The sequence below is a fragment of the Trichosurus vulpecula genome, chromosome 3 (assembly GCF_011100635.1).
Source record: "Trichosurus vulpecula isolate mTriVul1 chromosome 3, mTriVul1.pri, whole genome shotgun sequence".
In the NCBI taxonomy this organism is placed as follows: domain Eukaryota; kingdom Metazoa; phylum Chordata; class Mammalia; order Diprotodontia; family Phalangeridae; genus Trichosurus; species Trichosurus vulpecula.
In genome coordinates this window covers 270673214-270693444 of record NC_050575.1, presented here as the reverse complement: position 1 = coordinate 270693444, position 20231 = coordinate 270673214, and the positions used below count along the sequence as shown (strand labels likewise).

The 20231-nt window shown below is 34.8% G+C and overlaps 1 protein-coding gene across 2 annotated transcripts in view; it reads left to right on the top strand.

Annotated features, from left to right (window-relative positions):
- Positions 1-20231, top strand: part of TASP1 (taspase 1) — a 286585-nt gene that overhangs the window by 63179 nt on the left and 203175 nt on the right. For both annotated transcript variants that reach the window (XM_036748085.1, XM_036748086.1), the window contains exon 7: positions 16057-16163. In XM_036748085.1, the coding sequence (XP_036603980.1) occupies positions 16057-16163 (107 nt within the window). The remainder of the gene's footprint in view (positions 1-16056; positions 16164-20231) is intronic.

Genomic DNA, 20231 nt, shown 5'->3' with positions numbered 1-20231 from the left:
GACCAAGGTTCTGTCAGTATTGAAAAATCCAGAGGTTCTAGGAATGAGTAAGTATTGTAGGTGAGATCTTCTGACCCTGTAAACTCCCATGAATATTTCTTAGTCTAGATAAGTCACTCTAACTGATATTTTTTTCCATCTCATAAGGGACCTTAGGAATTGACATATTTGATTTCCTTTCTCTGTCTGCTACTTGTTTTTTTCCCCACCCTGCAATATTTCTTTTTTTCTTTTTGGCAAGGCAGTCAGGGTTAGGTGACTTGCTCATGGTCACACAATAAGTATCAAGTGTCTGAGGCTGGATTTGAACTTCGGTCCTCCTGACTCCAGGGCTGGTGCTACATCTACTGCATCACCTAACTACCCCCTTACAATATTTCTTTATAGTGATCTTGGTGCTCATTAGTTAGTCAGTCAATAAGTAGTTACTAAGTACCTACTATGTACCTTGAAATAGTATTTACAAAGTGCTTGAAACAGTGGCAGTCACATAGTAGGCATTTAACAAATGCTTGTTTCCATCCAGGAACTATGTTAAGCACTGGGGATACTAATACAGGCAAAAAAAAAAAATCCCTGCCCTCAAGGAGCTCTAAGTCAAATGAAAAAGAACTTGTACGTTCATTAATTAGGATTTTGTTTTTAGCACTCCTCCTGTACTCTTTATAATTCCTTTTTTAAAAAACCTAAATGCTTTAGAAGTCAAAGCCTACATAGGTGATTAAAAATAGGTCGCCGGGTACAAAATAACAGCTAAAGTAAGATTTGTCTATTATTTAAAGGAAAAACCACTATTTCTCAAACATATTCCTCTTCAAGGATTTTAATTTTAATTTTTTTTCTTATTATGAACTTAAACATCAACAGAACATTTCCATATGTAAAGAACAGAAAAATAGGATTGTATGTGAAGGTGCAAATCCTTATTTTTAAAAAATTAATATTTTATTTTTCTCCAATTACATGTGAAAACAATTTTCAACATTCATTTAAAAATTTTTTTGAGTTTCAATTTCTCTCCCTCTCTTCTGTCTCTCCCCCACTCCCCCATTGAGAAGAAAAGCAATTTGAAATAGGTTATACATGTGCAGTAATGCAAAACATTTGATAGGTTTTTTTTTAAACTATGCAGTAAATTCATTGCATTAGTTTTGAAGCTGCTCTGCTTTTTTGTGTCTCCCTCTGAACTGTGTGTGATCTTCTATACATTAAAAAATGTTTTTTCTTTCTGTTAATTTTCTTGGCATAATAATTACTAGCTTGTTTCTCCCTTCAAACACTGCTTACCAAACCTAATACTCCCCATACAACCCCCACCTTGTATCAGATAAACATAGTTAATCAAAACAAGTACATACTTTGGATCATGTTTCAAAACATATTTCATTCTGTACCTTTTACTTCTTACAAGAAAGTGCTTTCCTTTAAAAAAAAATTTTCAGTCAGCAAGCATCCACCTTCCTTTTCAATCATCCCTGTTGAGAAAGAAAGTAGAGGGGGAAAAACTCTTCTTATAAACATGCATAATCAAGCAAAACAAATTTCATTTTTTGGTCATGTCCAAAAAACCAGTCTCAGTCTGCCATCTGAATCCTTCATATTTTTATCAGAAGGTGAGAAAGATGTAAATTATGTTAGCTTATTATGACAATCAGAATTCTAAATTTTTGAAAGTTATTTGTCTTTACGACATTGTTATTGTATAAAATGTTCTCCTTGTTGTGCTCATTTCACTCTGCATCAGTTCATATAAGTCTCCCAGTTTTTTTCTGAAACTATCCACTTCATCATTTCTTACAGCAAAATAGTACATCATATTTATGTACGAGATCTTGTTTAGCCATTTCTCAATTGATGGATACCCCCTCAGTTTCCACTTCTCTGCCACCACAAAGAGCTGCTATAAGTATGATTGTACAACCTTAGAGTTTGTTTTGCCTAGAACTATTCCTTTCCTTAATATACCCTCCTTCTTATTCCCCTTTTGTCCCTTATCAGTTTCTCCTGTGATTCCCTGTTCAAAGAAAGGTATTTCTGTATTGAGCTGTCTATGTGTGTGTGTGTGTGTGTGTGTGTGTGTGTGTGTGTGTGTGTGTGCGCGCGCATGCATGCATGCATGCATGCACATGTGTATTCTGTCCTTTGATCAGTTCAGATGGGAATGAGGGTCAGTGTCACTCTCCCCCCCACCTCTTGCTCCTTATTTGTATATGCTTCTACTTGTATGAGATAATTTTCCCTGACCTTTCTCCCCTTCCCCCTTCACAGTATATTCTTCTTTCTTTCTTCCCATTCTTCTTTTAATATCACGAAGGCATAATAGAACCATTTCTAAGGCCCTCTGTCTAATTATACTCCCTCTATGACTCCTGATGATGATAGGGTTCAGAGGCAAAAATTATATCATTTCCCCATATTTGACAATAAGCAGTTTATCCTTGTTTTTAGTCCCTTATCATTGTTCATACATATATTTTTGTTGACTCCTGTGTTTGGATTCCAAAATTTCTATGAAGCTATGGTCTTTTCATCAAGAATTCTTGCAAATCCTCTATTTCCTTACTGATCTGTTTTTTTCCCTTGTATGATTATACTCAGTTTTGTTTGGGTAAGTTACTCTTGGCTGTAAGCCCATATCTGTGTCTTCAGGAATATTGAATTCCAAGCTCTCTGCTCTTCATGGATACTATATCATCTATGATTCTGACCATGGCTTGTTTGTTTATTTTTGGCACTTGAATTCTTTCTGGCTACTTGAAGTATTTTTTCTTTGACTTGGAAGCCCTGGATTTGGGCTGTAATATTCTTGGGAATCTTCATCGTGTTTCTTTCAGGAGGTGACTGGTGGATTCTTTCTGTTTCCGCCTTGCTGTCTAGTTCTAGGATATCTGGGCAATTTTTTTTCCTGATTTCTTGAAATAAGATGTTGAGATTCTTTTTTTGGTCAAGGCTTTCAAGTGATGATTCTTAAATTGCTTCTCCATTTTCCAGATCAGTTGTTTTTGCTGTGAGATACTTTATGTTTTCTTCTTTGTTTGCCTTTTGACTTTGTTTTAATATTTCATAATGTCTCATGGAGTCATTGCCTTCTATTTGGTCCTTCCTGATTTCCTCGGAGTTTGTTACTTGAGCAAGACTTTGTGCCTCTTGTCCCTAGCTGTTAATTCCTTTTCCAATTCTTTCTTGTTTAGCTATTATTTCTTTTCCCAGTTTTTCCTCTAGTGCTTCCATTTGATTTTTAAAATCATCTTAGCTCTTTTTAAAAAATCTCTTGCATTAGCTCTTCCAGGAACTCTAGCTTGACTTGTGCCCAAGCCGTGCTTTTCTTTGAGTCTTTGCATCTTGGAGTAACTGTTGCCTTGAGTGTCCATGTTGCCATAAAATCTTTTTATGGTAGGTTGTTGTTACGTTTTTGGCTTATTTTTCCAGCCTACTTCTTGACTTTTGACTTTATGTTGAGGCTAGGTTCTGTACACTTCTGGAGGGAATGCCTCAGCTAGTCCTTCTGCTGCTTTCTTGTGGTACTGAAGGTTATGTTATTTCAAGGACAGCTCAGGCTGGGGATGTGTAAACTTTCAATGTTCCCTAAATGGTCTGATACAGGGCAAAATCGGATTACTCTTTCCCATTTGTGAGTTCTGAATGTTTCTGTTCTGCATTTGGGTCTGAACAACATACTTGTCAACTTCCTTGATTTGACATTCCAATAGTCTGCTGCTGGATTAACAACTGTCAGCCACCTTGAAAGAACTGAGGTACAGATTGACAGAATTGCAAGGCTTCCTTTTGATGGGGAATGGGGGGGTGTTCCTCTGCTGCTGCTTTACCCTCTGCAAGTTTCAAACTAAGTTGCCGCCCAAGTTAGACGCTTGACCTGAGACCCTGTTTTGCTCCTGGAGACCAAACTACACATTGGCTACTTGCTTCTCATACTTTCCTTAAAAATTTCTTTTTCATTTAATGAGCATTTATTTCCCCTCTCTCATTCCGTCTCCCCACATACACTAGAAAAGAAAAAAAACACAAGAAATCAGCTTAGTCAAGCAAAACAAATTCTCACATTGGCCATGTTAAAAAGAAAAAAATGTGTGTTTCATTCTGCATCTGGAATTCATCATTTCTTTGTCAGAAGACTCATCATTGATTCCTGGAAATTGTGCATGGCCATTCTATTGAATAGAAGTCTTTGAAAGTTTTTTGTTTTTATTTGGGGCAGGGGTTATTGTTCAATACTGCTCACTTCACTCTGAATCAGTTCATATAAATCTTTCTAGGCTTCTTTGCAATTTTCCCTTTCATCATTTTTTTATAACACATTAGTATTCCATTACATTTCTATACCATAATCTGTTAAGCTGTTCTCCAAATATATACACATATGTATATGCTTGTATATATATATATATATGTATATATGTCATAATTAGAATATACATATATATATACACATATATTTGTGTATATAGTTTCTTTCTCTCTTTCTGTGATTCTTTGGTGTATAGGCCTAGTAGAGGGATCTCTGTCTTAAAGGTATATACAGGTTAGTGACATTGGGTCACAGTTTCAAATTGCTTTCCAGAATGATTAGACCAATTCACAGCTCCACTAACAGTACAGTAATTTGTTTTTTTTTCTTTTTTGAAGCTCCTCTGATATATTTCCTTCTTCTCACCTTTACCAATTAAATTGGTGTGAAGTAAACATTCAAAGTTGCTTTAATTGCATTTCTTTAATTGGTACTGTTTTGAAGTATTTTTGTATATGGTTGTTAATAGTTTAGTTTCCTTCCTTTCAAAAACTACCTGCCCATATTGTTTGACTCTTTTTTAATTGAGTAATGGCTCTTATGCTCATACATTTGAATCATTTTCTTATATATCTTAGGAAGTACCTTTCTTTTTTAACAAAGGAAACATATCTTGGAATTTGTCCATAGGAACTAAGGTTGGGGGCCTAGGATTAGAAACACATTAGGGCCAGGAAAAGGGAGAGGAACTGGGAATATTTTGGCTGTATGTTTAATGTCTTTTTATCTCTCCTATCCCCTTCAAAGTACCTTTCCAGTGTAAAACCCAGATTCCAACCTGAACGTGTGCTGTGATAATTTTGAATTGGGAAAGTAGATAATGAAATCAAAAAAGGGAGAAAGGGATAAGGGACTTTCTGCTGCTATAAACCAGTACATACTGGTTGAGGGAGTAAAAAACTCAAAATGTAAAGTCTTACGCTACAATTCAAAAACTCAAACTCACAAATACAAGATAGAAGAGACATAGCAATTTAAAAAAGACACAGGAGTTGTAGTAGGCTATAAGCTTAATATCAAATCAACAATATAATATGGCAACCAAGAAAGATAATGTGCTCTTAGGTCACATTGAAAATAATATAGCGTCAATAAATTAGAAGATGCTAATTTCCTTGTATTCTGCACTGATCAGAGTGTTGTGCTCATTATAGGGTGGCACTACATTGGTGCATACTGTGGTCAGTTTAAGATTGTCTAGAGGAGTTCAACCAGAGTGGTAAAGGGCCTCAAATTCATGCCATATGAGGACTGGTTGCAAGAACTAGAGATATTTAGCTTGAAGGAGAGAAGATTTTTGAAAAAGACATGTCTTTAAGTATTTGAAGAACTTTCACTTTGAAAACGTATTAGACTTATTCTGTTTGGGTTGAGATTTCAAAGAGGCATATCTAGTCTTAATGTCAGGAAAAACTTTGTAACAGTTAGAGCTACCCTAAAGTGAGTGGGATAGGTCCCATTAGGAAGTAGTGTGTTTCTCCTTACTAAAGATATTTAGGTAACGTCTGTCTTACTACTTGTAAACTAGGTTATGTTGTAAAGTATGGATTCTTTTTCAGGTATCTTTTAGAGTAGATGGATTCTGAGTCCATTCATAAGTTTGAAATTCATTGAAACCAAGGCAACATTTTATATGTAAAGGACGAATCTACTTTGTATTCCTGAATAGAATCTCAGGTTCCCTTTAAGACTTAGCTCAACTTCTACCTCATCCAGGAAGCCTTTCTTTCCTGTTCAACACAGTTGCTAGTGACTTCCCCTTTAGGGCTACTTTTACATCTATTTTGTATTTATCTATGTATCTATGTACATAGTGATTCATAGATGTTGTTTCCCCTTTAGGATATAAGCTCCTTGGGGGTAGGGATTGTTTTTACTTTTTTTAAAAAATCCCTACCCCTTAACACAATACCTGGTCCATAATAAATAGTAAATGCTTTACTAATTGATTTATATGTGTGTTAATGACATTATGAAATGTACTTTTTTACATATTTCAAGATGATGTACTAACTCAATCATTTCAAATTATTTTTTTCTGATCATGGATTTAGTCAATAGTTTTCAAACACAGTTCTTTGTCTCACTGCTTTTAAGGCAGTTCTAGTGATTAAAACTATCTAGAGTAGGGAGAAATCACAACTCATGCTTAAAACTTTGATTATATAGTAAAAAGCAACATAAAGAAAAATTAAGCAAGAGGCTAGTTTTTACTCCATGGAATAGGTACCCAAATGCAATTTATGGTTGACAATACATAGAGTCTCTTTTATCCTCTGTTGTACCTCAGGCAGAATATTTCTCATTTCCGATTGAGACTCAAATGCAATTTTATTTCCCTAAATGTAGAAGAGATTAAAAGGCCTTTTCTTCTACCAGGCTTTGTTGTACTCAGCACATTAATTGATTTTTCTGACCCTTTGGATGTTTTTTGTACTCTTTATTTGCTGCCTTTATATCAGAGTAGAATAATATGAATGAATACAATTGTGAGAAAATAAATTTCATGTAGTAACTGTAGCATTTTATCATAACTGGAATGTGATATATCAGAGTTTAATTTCACGTTTAAACAAGTCTAATTATTTTTAATCGTTTACATCTGTTTTTGCTTTCATTTATGTAGTTACTGTTTAACAGCTGCTTAGCAGATTGCTGCGTTAACCTAGTGTTTTTCTTGAGTCAATTGCTTTTCTGTTAGAGTTCTTTGTAACCTCCTTTCCTCATACTATACTATCGTCTTCTTAATTTAGTGGAAGAAGGTGTTATGAGGTATTGTTTTAAAAATTCACTGATGGTGTACTGTGTGGTTAGTAAGGGTCTAATTTATTTTTGCTTCTGATTTGGAAGGAAAAGTACAATTTTTGTTTTATGTTATTTCTACTGTGAACTAAGAATTGAATATATTCCTGTAAATTCCAGTATTTAGCGTTATATGCAGTAAACATTTTCAAGGACAAAAACATAGGTTATCCTTCAGGGCTAATCGAAGTACTATATGTGATGAGTGAGTAAAAAAAGTAGATAATTTTTAAACTCACCAGTATAAAAATACAGTTGATTAGATATTCAATTTATGAAGTGTGTAAGTGGTACTCTCTATTTGTACTGATGTAGCTATTTTTTGCTGTCAATGCAGTTCACAAGCTATACACAGTTTCTCATGCTGTACAGTTTTTGTGCACATTCTCCTACTGAGGCACTAAATGGAATCTATCCAATCTGCTTGAGGCTTTCTTTTGTGTGTCTTTAGGTTTTGTGTAATGTAGCATTTAGGTTGTCAGTCTGTTTTCCCTCTCTCTTGCTGTATGAGTGGTCCACCTCCTTTTCTGACCATGCAGCTCCTGGATATCTTTTGTGTCACTTCTTGAGTATAGAGGTCATTGTTGAAAATATGTGGCAGCCTGGTTATGCCCACTGCACATATTTCTGTTGACCTTTGCAATACATGTAACTTTCAGTCTTTGGAAAATATAGTAGTATAATATTTGGAATAATACAACATCACCTAGAGATAGAGCATTTATTATTTCGTATTTTGTACTAGGCATTGTGGTAAACACTGAGGATTCAAATCAAAGTAAGCTAGACAGTCCCTGTTCTTAATGAACTTACATTCTAATGAAGGAAGTCAGCATATAACAGAGAGCTGCAGAATGGAGTAGTTTGAATAGTTATGGATCTCATTAAGGAGACTCTTTAATGTTCTGAGATATGATATGGTGAACATAATGCCATCCACAAACAGGAGCACCAAAGCATATAGAGAGTTTTTTTTTTAACATTTATAATTTGGGCTAAGGAGGCAAGATCAAACCCTTAAACCTAAATAAGAAATTAATCTCCATATATTTAATAATTTACTCTTGATGGATGTTGTTGTGTTTGTCCATTCAGTTTAAAAAAAAAAAGATTGAGAGGCAGTATGACATAGTATAGAGATTTAGAGACAGGAACACCTGCGTTCAAGTCCCACCTTTCAGATCTGTTAGCTGTATGATCCTGGTCAAGTCAGTCACTTAGTTTTCTGGCACTCTAAGCATGTTTGAGAGACTATAAACATTCAGAGACATCACCAATCTGCATTGCTAGGGGAAGTTTCCTTATCCAAGAGTTCCCTATGTCTGTGATTAGCCAGTTATATTAGTTTATGCAGTATCTGTGGTTTATTAGTTTATCTAGGAGAAAAAGGTTTGGTTTTTTCCTTTTAGCATCTTCAAACATCCAAACCTTGAAGAGGACCCATTTCTCTCAAAGCAACCAACTCATCTCTTTGGTGATAAAGAATTAGCCCTTGATGATAAAAAAAAATGAAAATAGCTGAGGACCGACATGAGATGGTCAATTGCTCTTCCAGGGACAAGAAAAGGAGTACTTTAATTTTGAGCAATGTTTATAAAAAGCAAGCCTTTTTTTGAGAAACCTCAAGATAGAAGGAAGAAGCATACTAACGAGGAGTGAAGAGAGCTGTAGTAATTAAAATTGGTTGTGGAGTAGTCAAGAGTAGACAGTTTGATAGCTAATAGCCAGTATTGAATAATAGCTTACATTTACGTAGCATTTTAAGGTTTGCATAGTGCTTTACATATATTATCTCATTTGATCTGTATGGTTTGACATATATAATCTTATTTATTAAAGTGGATAAGAGTGAAGGTATCCCCAATGAAGATGAAATTAAATCAATTATTAGGAATTATTTTGCCCAATTATTTGCCAGTAAAACTGACAGTCAGGTAAAATGAACGAATACTTACAAAAATGTAAATTGTCAGATTAATGGAAGAGGAAATAGAATATCTAAATAATCTTTCCCTAGAAAAAGAAATTGAACATACCATAAAGAGCCCCATAAGACAAAATCCCCAGGACCAGATGGATTTACAGATTAATTCTGCCGAACATTTAAGGAACAATTAACCCTGATATTACAGAAACTATTTGGAAAAAATAGGTAAAGGAGTCCTACCAAATTCCTTTTATGACACAAATATGGTTTTGATACTTACACCAGGGAGAATAAAAGCAGAGAAAGAGAACTATAGCCTATTTCCCTAATAAATATTGATGTAAAAAATTTTAAAGACAATACTTGCAAGGAGATTATAGCAATGTATCTCAAAGATCATATACTTTAATCAGGATTTATATCAGGAATGTAGGGCTAGTTCAATATTGGGAAAACTATCAGTATAATTGACCATATCAATTAAAAAACATTAAAAATCATATGATTATCTCAATAGATGCAGAAAAAGCTTTTGACAAAATACAACATCCATTCCTGTTAAAAACACTAGAAAGCATAAGAATCAATGCAGCCTTTCTTAAAATGATAAATAATATCTATCAAAAATCAACAGCAAGCATTCTCTATTATGGGAATAAACTTGAAGCCTTCCCAGTAAGATTGGGGTGAAGCAAAGAAGTCGATTATCACCACTGTTATTCAATATTGTGTTAGAAATACTAGCTATAGCAATAAGACAAGAAAAAGAAATTAAAGGAATGAAAATAGGAAATAAGGAAACAAAACTATCACACTTTGCAGATGATATGGTTATATACTAGAGAACCCCAGAGAAACAGCTAAAAAACTAGTTAAAACAATTAACAATATTAGCATTGTTGCAGGATCTAAAATAAACCCATATAAATCATCAGAATTTCTGTATATTACTAACAAAACCCAGTAGAAAGAGATGGAGAAATTCCATTCCACTACAGACAATATAAAATCCTTGGGAGTCTACCTTCCAAGACAAACCCAGAGACTATATGAATACAATGGCAAAACATTTTTCATACAAATAAAGAAAGATCTAAACATTTGGAGAAATATTAATTGCTCATGGTTGAGCCAGTATAGTAAAAATTACAATTTTACCTAAATTAACTTACTTATTTAGAGCCATACCAATCAAACTATCAAAGAATCCTATTATTGATCTAGAAAAAATAATAAGATTCATATGGAAGAACAAAAGTTCACAAATATCAAGGGAATCAGTGAAAAAAATGCAAAGGAAGGGGGCCTACTAGTTCCAGGTTTCAAATTATATTGCAAAGTGGTAATAATCAAGACAATCTGGCACTGGTCAAGAAATAGGTTGGTGGATAAGTGGAATTGATTAGGCACACACTACACTAGTAAATGACCATAATAATCTAGTGTTTGATAAACCCAAAGATCTAAGATTGTGGCACAAGGACTCACCGTTTGACAAAAGTTGCTTGGAAAACTGGAAAGCAGTTTGGTAGGAATTAGTCATAGACCTACTTTTCTTATCCTGTACCAAAATAAGTTCAAAATGCGTTAATGATTTGGACATAAATGGTGATATCTCAAATAAATTAGGAGTGCATAGAAAAATTAACCTGTCAGATCTATGAATTAGAGAAGTGTTTATGACTGAATAGGAGATAGAAATAAAATAGATTTTTTTTGATTGTATAAAATTAAAAAGCTTTGGCACAAATGAAAACTAATGCAATCAAAATTAGAAGGAAAGCAGGAAACTGGGGGGAAAATATTTACTGCAAGTTTCTCTGCTAAAACCCTCATTTCTCAAATATAGAGGAAACTTTGCCAAATTTATGAAAAAAAAATAAGAGCCATTCCCCAGTTTATAAATGGTCAAAGGATATGAACAGATTATTTTTAGAAGAAATCATTTTATCAATAGTCACATGAAAAATGTTCTAAATCACTGTTGATTAGAGAAATGTAAATCAAAACAGCTCTGATGTACCACCTCACACTTATCAGATTGGCTAACATGCCAGAAAAGGAAAATGATAAATGTTGGAGGACATATGGAAAAATAAGTTCAGTAATGTTTTGTTGATGGAGAATGTTTTGTTTTGGAGAACAATTTGGAACTATACCCAAAATGGTGCATGCCCTTTGACTCAGCAATACTTCTACTTAGTCTGTATCCCAAAGAGATCAAATAAGAAGAAAGAAAACCTATATGTACAAAAGTATTTGTAGCAGCTCTTTTTTGTGGTTACAAAAAGTTAGAAATTGAGGGGATGCCCATCATTTAGGGAATGGCTGAACAAATTGTTGAATATGATTGTGATGGAATACTGTTGTGTAATAAGAAATGAAGAGTAAATAGTTTCAGAAAAACCTGGGAAAGCTTATATGAACTGATGCAAAGTGAAATGAGCAGAACCAAGAGAACATTGTACGTAGTAATAACAACATTGTAACAATGATCGACTGGTGAAAGACTTAGCTATTCTGATCAAGACAATAATTGAAGGTAATTCCAAAGGATCCACAATGAAAAATACTGTCTTCATAGAGAGAGAGAACTGATGAACTCTGGCTGCAGATTGAAACATACTTTTTTCACTTTCATTCTTTTTTTTCAGCCTGGCTAATATGAGAGAAATTAAGTACAAAGCACTGCAGTCTTGCATAGGGCTTTGTTTTGGGGGAAGGAAAACAGCCATCAGGTGGCATAGTGCATTGAGCAGTGGATCTGGAGTCTCCAAGACCTGCTTTCAAATATGAACTCAGACATTTATTAGTGTCCCTGAACAAGCCACTTAGCCTCTGTCTGCTTCGATTTCTTCAACTGTAAAATGGAGATAGTAATAACTCTTACCCCACCTCTATGGTTATTGTGAGGGTCAAATGAGATAATAATTGTAAAATGCCTAGAATAGTGCCTGGCACATAATAGGTGTTGAATATGTGTTGTGTCTCTCTCCTTTGTACCCCATTGTATCAGTTCTGTAACTATTGAGGACATTGGCATGGGACCTATCAATCCTTAATTGTGAATGAATAGTGAGGTGAAAGAGTCTTGATACCTACAACCCCACAATATGATGGCTCCCAGAAGTAGAAGTATAGGAAATTGTGTGTGTGTGTGTGTGTGTGTGTGTGTGTGTGTGTGTGTGTTTTGTTTTGTATTGAGAGGGGACTGGTTTTTGCTAACAGCCCCCTATGCTGTAATAAATTTTGAAGGAATAGGGCTTTTTCTGTTTGTGTGAGTAAGTATTTTGGTGTGTAGATAACTTCCTGCTCTTTAGTAGCCTTTAAAGAAATAATAGTACCACACTGATGATAAACCAGTCTATTCATTTCAGCAGTCTGGGGTGAACAATCTTGTCATTTAACACTGAGTTCTTCATCATCTAATCTCCAGCTAAATCCACAGCCCTGTAAATAAATTGTTGTTCAGAGTCCTAACTCTTCAAGAAAAAAGTTGTGGTATGTTTACTGTATCACATTCAAGAAGTCAGAGTCTTAAAAGGTGGTAATGTGGAAGAAGTATTTGATTTGTTCTCCTTTTCTACACACTAGGAACCAGGATTTAGAAAGAAGCAGGATGAGGCTCGGTTTAAGGAAAAATTTGTTAGAGCTATTTAAAAGTGAATTAGGCAGCCTCAGGAGATAGTAGGTTCTTCAGATTTCCTATTGCTAAAAGTCTTCATGAAAAGGTTGTATGGATGTAGTTAATGATGAAGATCACAACATCAAACAATGTAGATCACAACCATCCTGAACTGCCCATCCTTTGCAACAACAACAGCAAAGCACAGAGCTCCCACCAGGGTGCTTCACTTAGGTCTCATTTCTTATTTTATCATTTAATTTTTTCAATTATTAAACATTTATCATTTTTCTCCCCCTCCCCCATCTCCTCCCACCCACTCAAAAGAAAGGAAGAGAAGGAGAAATACAAGACCTTTCTCTCACATAAACAAAACAAATTCCCACATTGGTCATCACATCTAAAAATATATTTCTTACTCTGCATATTAGTCCATCTTTCTGTCATGAGATGGTTAATATTCTTTATCGGTCATCTGGAAACATGGTTGATTATTTAATCTCAGTTCTTAAGTCTTCAGAATTATCCATTTTTACTATATTGATATTATATTAAATTGGTCTTCTGATTCTATTCACTTCACTCTGCATCAATTCACATAATTCTTTTCCAGGTCTCTCTGAAATCATCTTTTTCGTTGTGTTAGATCATTATACTGGTCTACTTTATTCATATATTACAATTTATTCAGCCTTTCCCCTATTGATGGGTATCCCTGTAGTTTCCAGTCTTTGATACCACACAAAAGAACTGCTATAAATTGTTTTATACTTTTAGTTACTTCATTGCTACCACTTTGCACCCCCCAGATTGGCCCGTTTGGATTTGTGCCTACCAGGTTTTCTTCTTCCTTGTATCTTTGCTTCCCTTGGTCCTATGCTTTATTCCTTTAGGCTCAAACTCTCTTTGCTATCCAAAGGGACAATTAGTTAATGATGGTTTCATCTTAAACCTTTACTTTCTCACTCCTTCTGTCTTCTGGCGTGTCACTGAGACTTGACTCCCTTCTGATAAAATGTGGCATGCCTGACCACTATTTCCAGTATTGGTTGCACTTTCACTCAATGAAAGTTGTTGTCTGTTATTTCTTGAAAGTTATAATGATTTATTTATTTCCTTAGGTAGATTTAATTGTTTTCACTTTGTATCCCCATTAAATTGTAAGCTCCTTGAGGGCAAGGGCTACCTTTCCTCATTTTGTATCCCCAAGGCTTAGCACAGTGCCTAGCAAATAATTGGCCCATAAAAAAGTGTGATTAATTGATTGATGCCTTTACATATTATTCTTTTCATTTTGCTAGCTTGTTTCCAATGATTTAACAATTCACCCTACAAAGCTGGTCTCATCTGAATTGATCTTATTTTGTATTTCTCATAACATTGCCTTGTATTCCCTTCAAAAAATTTGACAAACATTTAGTCCCTATCACAGTGCATGTGGTTTCTCCTGAGGTATTAATCTATGTTGAGTTTTGATTTGTATTTCAAAATCCATTCTTATGAACAGTCTTTGGCTCTTTAGATTAAGGAGACTGGGGAGAAAATTATTTTGTTCTTATATTTCACACAACAGACACTGTAATTGCTGGCTGAATAATGTGAAAGGGGAATTTCATCATATATTTAGTATGGGAAGTGTATGATGGAAATCTATTAAACTTTTTTATGGATATATTTTGTTTGGACACAAGAAGTCACTTTCTAATAAACAACTATTCTCAATTGTTTCTTACCTTTAAAAAATATAGCTCTTAGTTTTCATATGGTTTCATGAGTACCATTTTTGATAAACTTTTTTATTTTTATTGCTATGTGTGGAAGAAAATTCACTATGCACTTTTCAAACTTTTTAATACTTGATTTTTATAGATTATAGTGTACAAAATAGAATTTACAAAGATAAAAATGAGTCTCGATAACTTCTAAAAGAAACATCTCTCTTTTCATTTATCCTAACTCCCAAAGGATGTCATATCAATTAACATTTTTTCATGTTTTAGTATCTAGAGACCAGTGTTTTATTTTTGGCTTAAGAAATTTTCCAAACAGTTTCTTTTATTGTCACTGATGTGTATTTTCTTCTCAGAACATATTTTACAAAATGAAATTTCTTTTATGTAGTGGAATTTTTAGAGATAGTATTATTATGGTCTATTCAATTTAACTAGTACTTATTGAATCTCTTGCTATATGCCAAGCACTATGTTAGCTGCTGAAAATACAAAGACAATATTAAGAAAAGTTCCTTCCATCGAAGAACTTAATCTTCTATTGGGAGTAAGCAACATGTATGCAGAAAAGTACATTTAATGTAAAGACAAAGTAACTGTTTTTCTGAGAGAACATGAAGAACCAGAGAAATCAGGATGAGATTTGCATAAGAGGGTGCTTGAGCTAGGGACTTGAAAGGACAAAGTGAGCGCTGGCATATCTTGCACAGGGAATAGCAAGTAGTCAGTATAGCTGAAACTTCAAATGTATGAAAGTGAGTGTTGTGAAATAAGTATGGAAAGATTGGCTGCAGCCAGATTGTGAAGGACTTTGAGTGCCAAACTGCGAAATTTGTATTTTAACTTAGAAGCATTAAGGAGCTCCTGAAGGTCCTTGTTCAGGGAAATGATATAATCGCTCTCTTTCAATAATAAAACACCTTTGTGGAGGATGGATTATTTAAGGGAGAGACTTAGGCAAGTATAACGATTATGAGGCTATTTTAACAGCCCAGGTGATGGGTAATAGTGCCCTGAACTAGGATGACTGGTGTGAATGGAGAAGAGGGTAGGGATGTGAAGTATGCTTTAGAGGATGACTGGACAAAACAGCACTGATTAGCTTTGTGGGCTGAGTGAGGGAAAGGAAAATATCAAGGATGGTAACAAAGTTCAAAACCCAAGTGACTGGAAAGATATTGGTGCTCTTGATAGAAAAAGGGAAGTCAAGATATAATGGTCTCTGTTTCAAAGGATATTCTAGATGTCAAGGAGCCATATATGATAAACTGCCAAATTCATGAGAAGAGGATAGGTTCAGAAAGACTGGTTTGTTGGGATAAAGAACTACAAAAGTGCTAGGAGAACTGAATTCTAATTTCAGCCATCAATTACCTCAGGATAATATTATGTTCAGGAGGTAGGTTCACTTCTGTATCTCCTTTGTAAAAGTTATTCCTTAATTGGTAGAAATGTTATTGAGATTAAAAAATCCTCAAGGAAAAAAAATACTCTGGGTAAAAAAAAAAAAGTTGAATAAAATCTGTATGTTATTTAGCCAGAGTACAGTAGAGGGCAAAACTTCTAGAAGTGTTAATGTTTCCAAATAATTGGTATCTTTTCTTTAGCTTTGAGTAATTCACCATTCTTTAAAAATAATTTTAATATGCTTTTAATATTTTTATAGGATTCAGTCTAGCAGCCTTTAAAAGAAACAAGAGGAAGTTAGAGCTGGCAGAAAGGGTGGAAACAGATCTCATTCAACTAAAGAAAAGAAGACAATCAAGTGAAAAGGTTAGGAGGTGTTTGAAACAAGTTTAATTTACTGTATAAATTACAAGTATAATTTTTGTGAAATATTTTAAGGGGTATTTGCATTTCTTATCTTTCTTAGAGCTTACTTTTCACTAATCATTAGGCACTTGAACTAATGTTTGTAAGTAATATAAGGTATAGTACCTTATATATGTAATTTGTATATTTTTGTATAGTTACTTGCATATCATTGTATACTTATTTCTGTATAATTCAACAAGCATTTTTAAGTAGCTACTATGTACTAGGGCACTGTATTACATGCTAGGGATAGAAAATAGTCCCCTACTTTTCAGGAGTTTATATACTGATGGGGAAAACAGCATATCTAAAAATGAGTAAACATAAATATATACAAAATAAACATAAAGTAATTTTTGGGGAGGTGTGGTGAATACTAACAATTGGGGATAGTGAGAGAAGGCTTCTTGTAGCAGGTGCCACTTGGACTAAGCCTTGAAAGTAGAGATAGAGTTTTCAGGAGGTGGATTTGAAGAGGGAGAGCATGGAATGGAAGACAACTAGTTCAGAGGTGCCAGATGGCATGTCTTGTACAGGAAACAGCAAGTAGGCCTACAATATTTGGCATCTACAGAGAAGACAAATGTCAAGATGTTGTGGAGGTAACATCAAGACTTTGCATCTTATTGAATGTGGAGGATGAGGAAGACCAAAGTGTCAAAGATGGTTCCAATGTTGTAAACCTGAGTGACTGGAAGCATGATATTGTTGGTGCAGTCCACAGAAATAAGGAAGTTAGGAAGAGTAGCTTGTGTGGTTGTGGTTTGTCCTTCATTCTCAAAGAGGACTACGCCAGCAGGGAGATGATGACATGACTTGCAATTGAATTTGATTTGAGTGAGAGAGGACTGTTCAAAGTTACCAGCCTTATTTTCTCCTCTAGAGACATCTGGGTCCAATGGCCAGATATTGATCAGGATGGCTGGAGATGGCCCAGTATGCAGTGGGAGACCTGGCCTTTTTAAGCTAAGGTATCTTCCAGTTCTCATTTTGAGTGAGGTAATGCCCATTTAATGAATAGGCATCTTTAAGAAGTGAGTCAAGGGATGGTGGCCTCGTTAATCTAAAAAAAAAAACCACAAACCTCAAACTGGGAAGGGAAGACCCTTCAGGTTGCTAGGCAAAAGAGAAAACTATTTATATTCACTCTGAGCCAGGATGCCCCCAAAAATAACCATTTAGTGGTGCTTGGACAGGGACCTATTGTTATCCAATCAATGATATCCAGAGTAAATTGGGTTTAAGGCTTGGTCTTTGAGAAAGAAATCTAGGCAGTAAACACCCAGTTAACTAGGTTGGTTTTGGTTACCAAAATTTACCTTCCTTTGGGCAGATCACCCTCAGGTAAAGTCATGAGAGGAGAGGAGAGGAGAGGAGGATTAGCTGAGTTGCCCAACTCGAACTGGCCATCTGTGTTTCCATTCTTGCAGCTCGGACTACTCACAGGCTGTGGTTTGTCCTTCGTTCTCAAAGAGCACCATGACATCAGAAAGATGATGATATGACTTGCAATTGAATTTTATTTGAGTGAGGGAGGGCTGTACAAAGTCACCAGCTTCACTTTCTCCTTCAGAGCCTTCTGGGTTGAGTGGGAAGACATAGTAAAGGACAACTGAATAATTTTCCCAGGTTAACACAATTGCTCAAAGCAAGATTTGAACCCTGGGCTTCCTCCTTCAAGACTGGTGCTCTTTCCATTAAACTATGCTACCTTCTTACAATTTCTCTTCAAACAGCTTATACTTCAATTGATGATACACTGAAACATGTTTTAAGGACAAATAAAAAGTAACATGTGAATGAGTGCAAATTAGCATCATGCAAAGTATGTAAATCCTGAAGTGTTGGAGAGTAAAGGAGTCAACATTGGGTTAATTAGGGAATCTTAGTGTGTGTTATTGATCTTTGTTACTTGCCTGTAATATCTCCATTCCAGTACCACTGATTATAAATATTAATTGTATTTGGCTATTGCATTAAGAATTCCACAAAATCTTTGATTTCATTTGGGTAGTTACTTTGCAGATTACCACCTTAATAAATATTTGTCATAAATTGTTAAAAACCAAATATATATATATATGCATTATATACATGTATATAATTTGAATGTATATATGTATATATGTATATGTATATATATTATATATGTATACATATATATCCATAACCATAAATATAGATCTAAACATCTATCTATCTCTATCCATCTGCTGATCCACCCGTCCATCCATGTCAGAATTTCAGGTACTTAGGTTGGTTCTTATCCAAAAAGTGTTACCAAGACTATTTTCTAAGCATTGCATTTGGGTAAGATATGCCATTGCTTGTTCTCTGTTGATATAGTCTTTGAGAACCCACCTTTATTTTATTTTTTATTTTTTTTCCTTTTCTTTTTTGTATTTTTTAAATTTATTTTTTATTTTTAGTTTACAGCACTCAGTTCCACAATTTTTTGAGTTCCAAGTTTTCCCTCCCTCTCTCTCCTCCCTCCCCCTCATGATGGCATGTAATCTGATATAGGTTCTACATATACCTTCACATTAAACTTATTTACATAATAGTCCAGTTGTAAAGAAGAATTATAACCAATGGAATTAATCATGAGAAAGAAGAAACAAAACCAAAAAAGAAGGGAACAAAAAAGGAGCAAATAGTTTGCCTCAATCTGCATTCAGACTCCATAATTCTTTCTCTGCATGTGCATAGCTTTTTCCATCATGAGTCTTTTGGAGCTGTCTTTGAACCTTGTATTGATGAGAGGAGCCAAGTCTATCAAAGTTAGTCCTTACAGATACCATGTGTCTGTAATCATGTATAATGTTCTCCTGGTTCTGCTCCCCTCACTCAGCATCTGTTCATATAAGTCTTTCCAGGTTATAATGAAGTCCATCTGCTCCTCATTTCTTATAGCACAGTAATATTTCATTACATTCATGTACCACAATTTGTTTAGTCATTCCCCAATTGATGGGCATCCCCTTGATTTCCAATTCTTTGCCACCACAAAAAGAGCTTCTATAAATATTTTTGTACATACTGGTCCATTTCCCACTTGTGTGATCTCTTTGGTATACAGCCCTAGGAGTGGTAGTGCTGGGTATGCACATTTTTATAGCCCTTCGGGCATAGTTCCAAATTGCTCTCCAGAATGGCTGGATCAGTTCACCACTCCACCAACAATGTAGCAATGTTCCAATTTTCCCACATCCTCTCTAGCATTTATCATTTTGCTGTTTTGCCATGTTAGCCGATCTGACAGGAGAGATATAGCACGTAAGAGCTGTTTTGATTTGCATTTCTGTAATCAATAGTGATTTAGAGCATTTTTTCATATGGCTATAGATATCTTTAATTTCTTCCTCTGTAAACTGCCTATTCATATCCTTTGACCATTTCTCAATTGGTGAATGACTTGTATTCCTATAAATTTGGCTCAGTTCCTTGTATATTTTAGATATGAGGCCTTTATCAGAGACATTGCTTGTAAAGATTCCCAGTTTTTTGCTTCCCTCCTACTCTTTGTTGCATTGGCTTTGTTTCTACAAAAAACTTTTCAATTTAACATTATCAAAATTATCCATTTTGCATATTGTAACACTCTCTATCTCTTGTTTGGTCATGCATTTTTCCCTTTCCTATAAATCTGTCAGGTAAACTATTCTTTGCTCTCCCAAATTGTTTATAGTATCAACCTTTATTCCTAAATCATGAACACTTTTTCACTTTATTTTGGTATATGGTGTAAGATGTTGACCTATGCCCAGTTTCTGCCGTACTATTTTCCAGTTTTCCCAGCAGTTTTTGTGAAATAGTGAATTCTTAGCCAAGAAGCTGGATTCTTTGGGTTTATCAAAGAGTAGGTTGCTATACTTATTGACTACTGCATCTTGTGTACCTAACCTATTCCACTGATCCACCACTCTGTTTCTTAGCCAACACCAAGTAGTTTTGATGACTGCTGCTTTATAGTACAGTTTAATATCTGGTATGGCTAGGCTACCTTCCCTAGCGTTTCTTTTCATA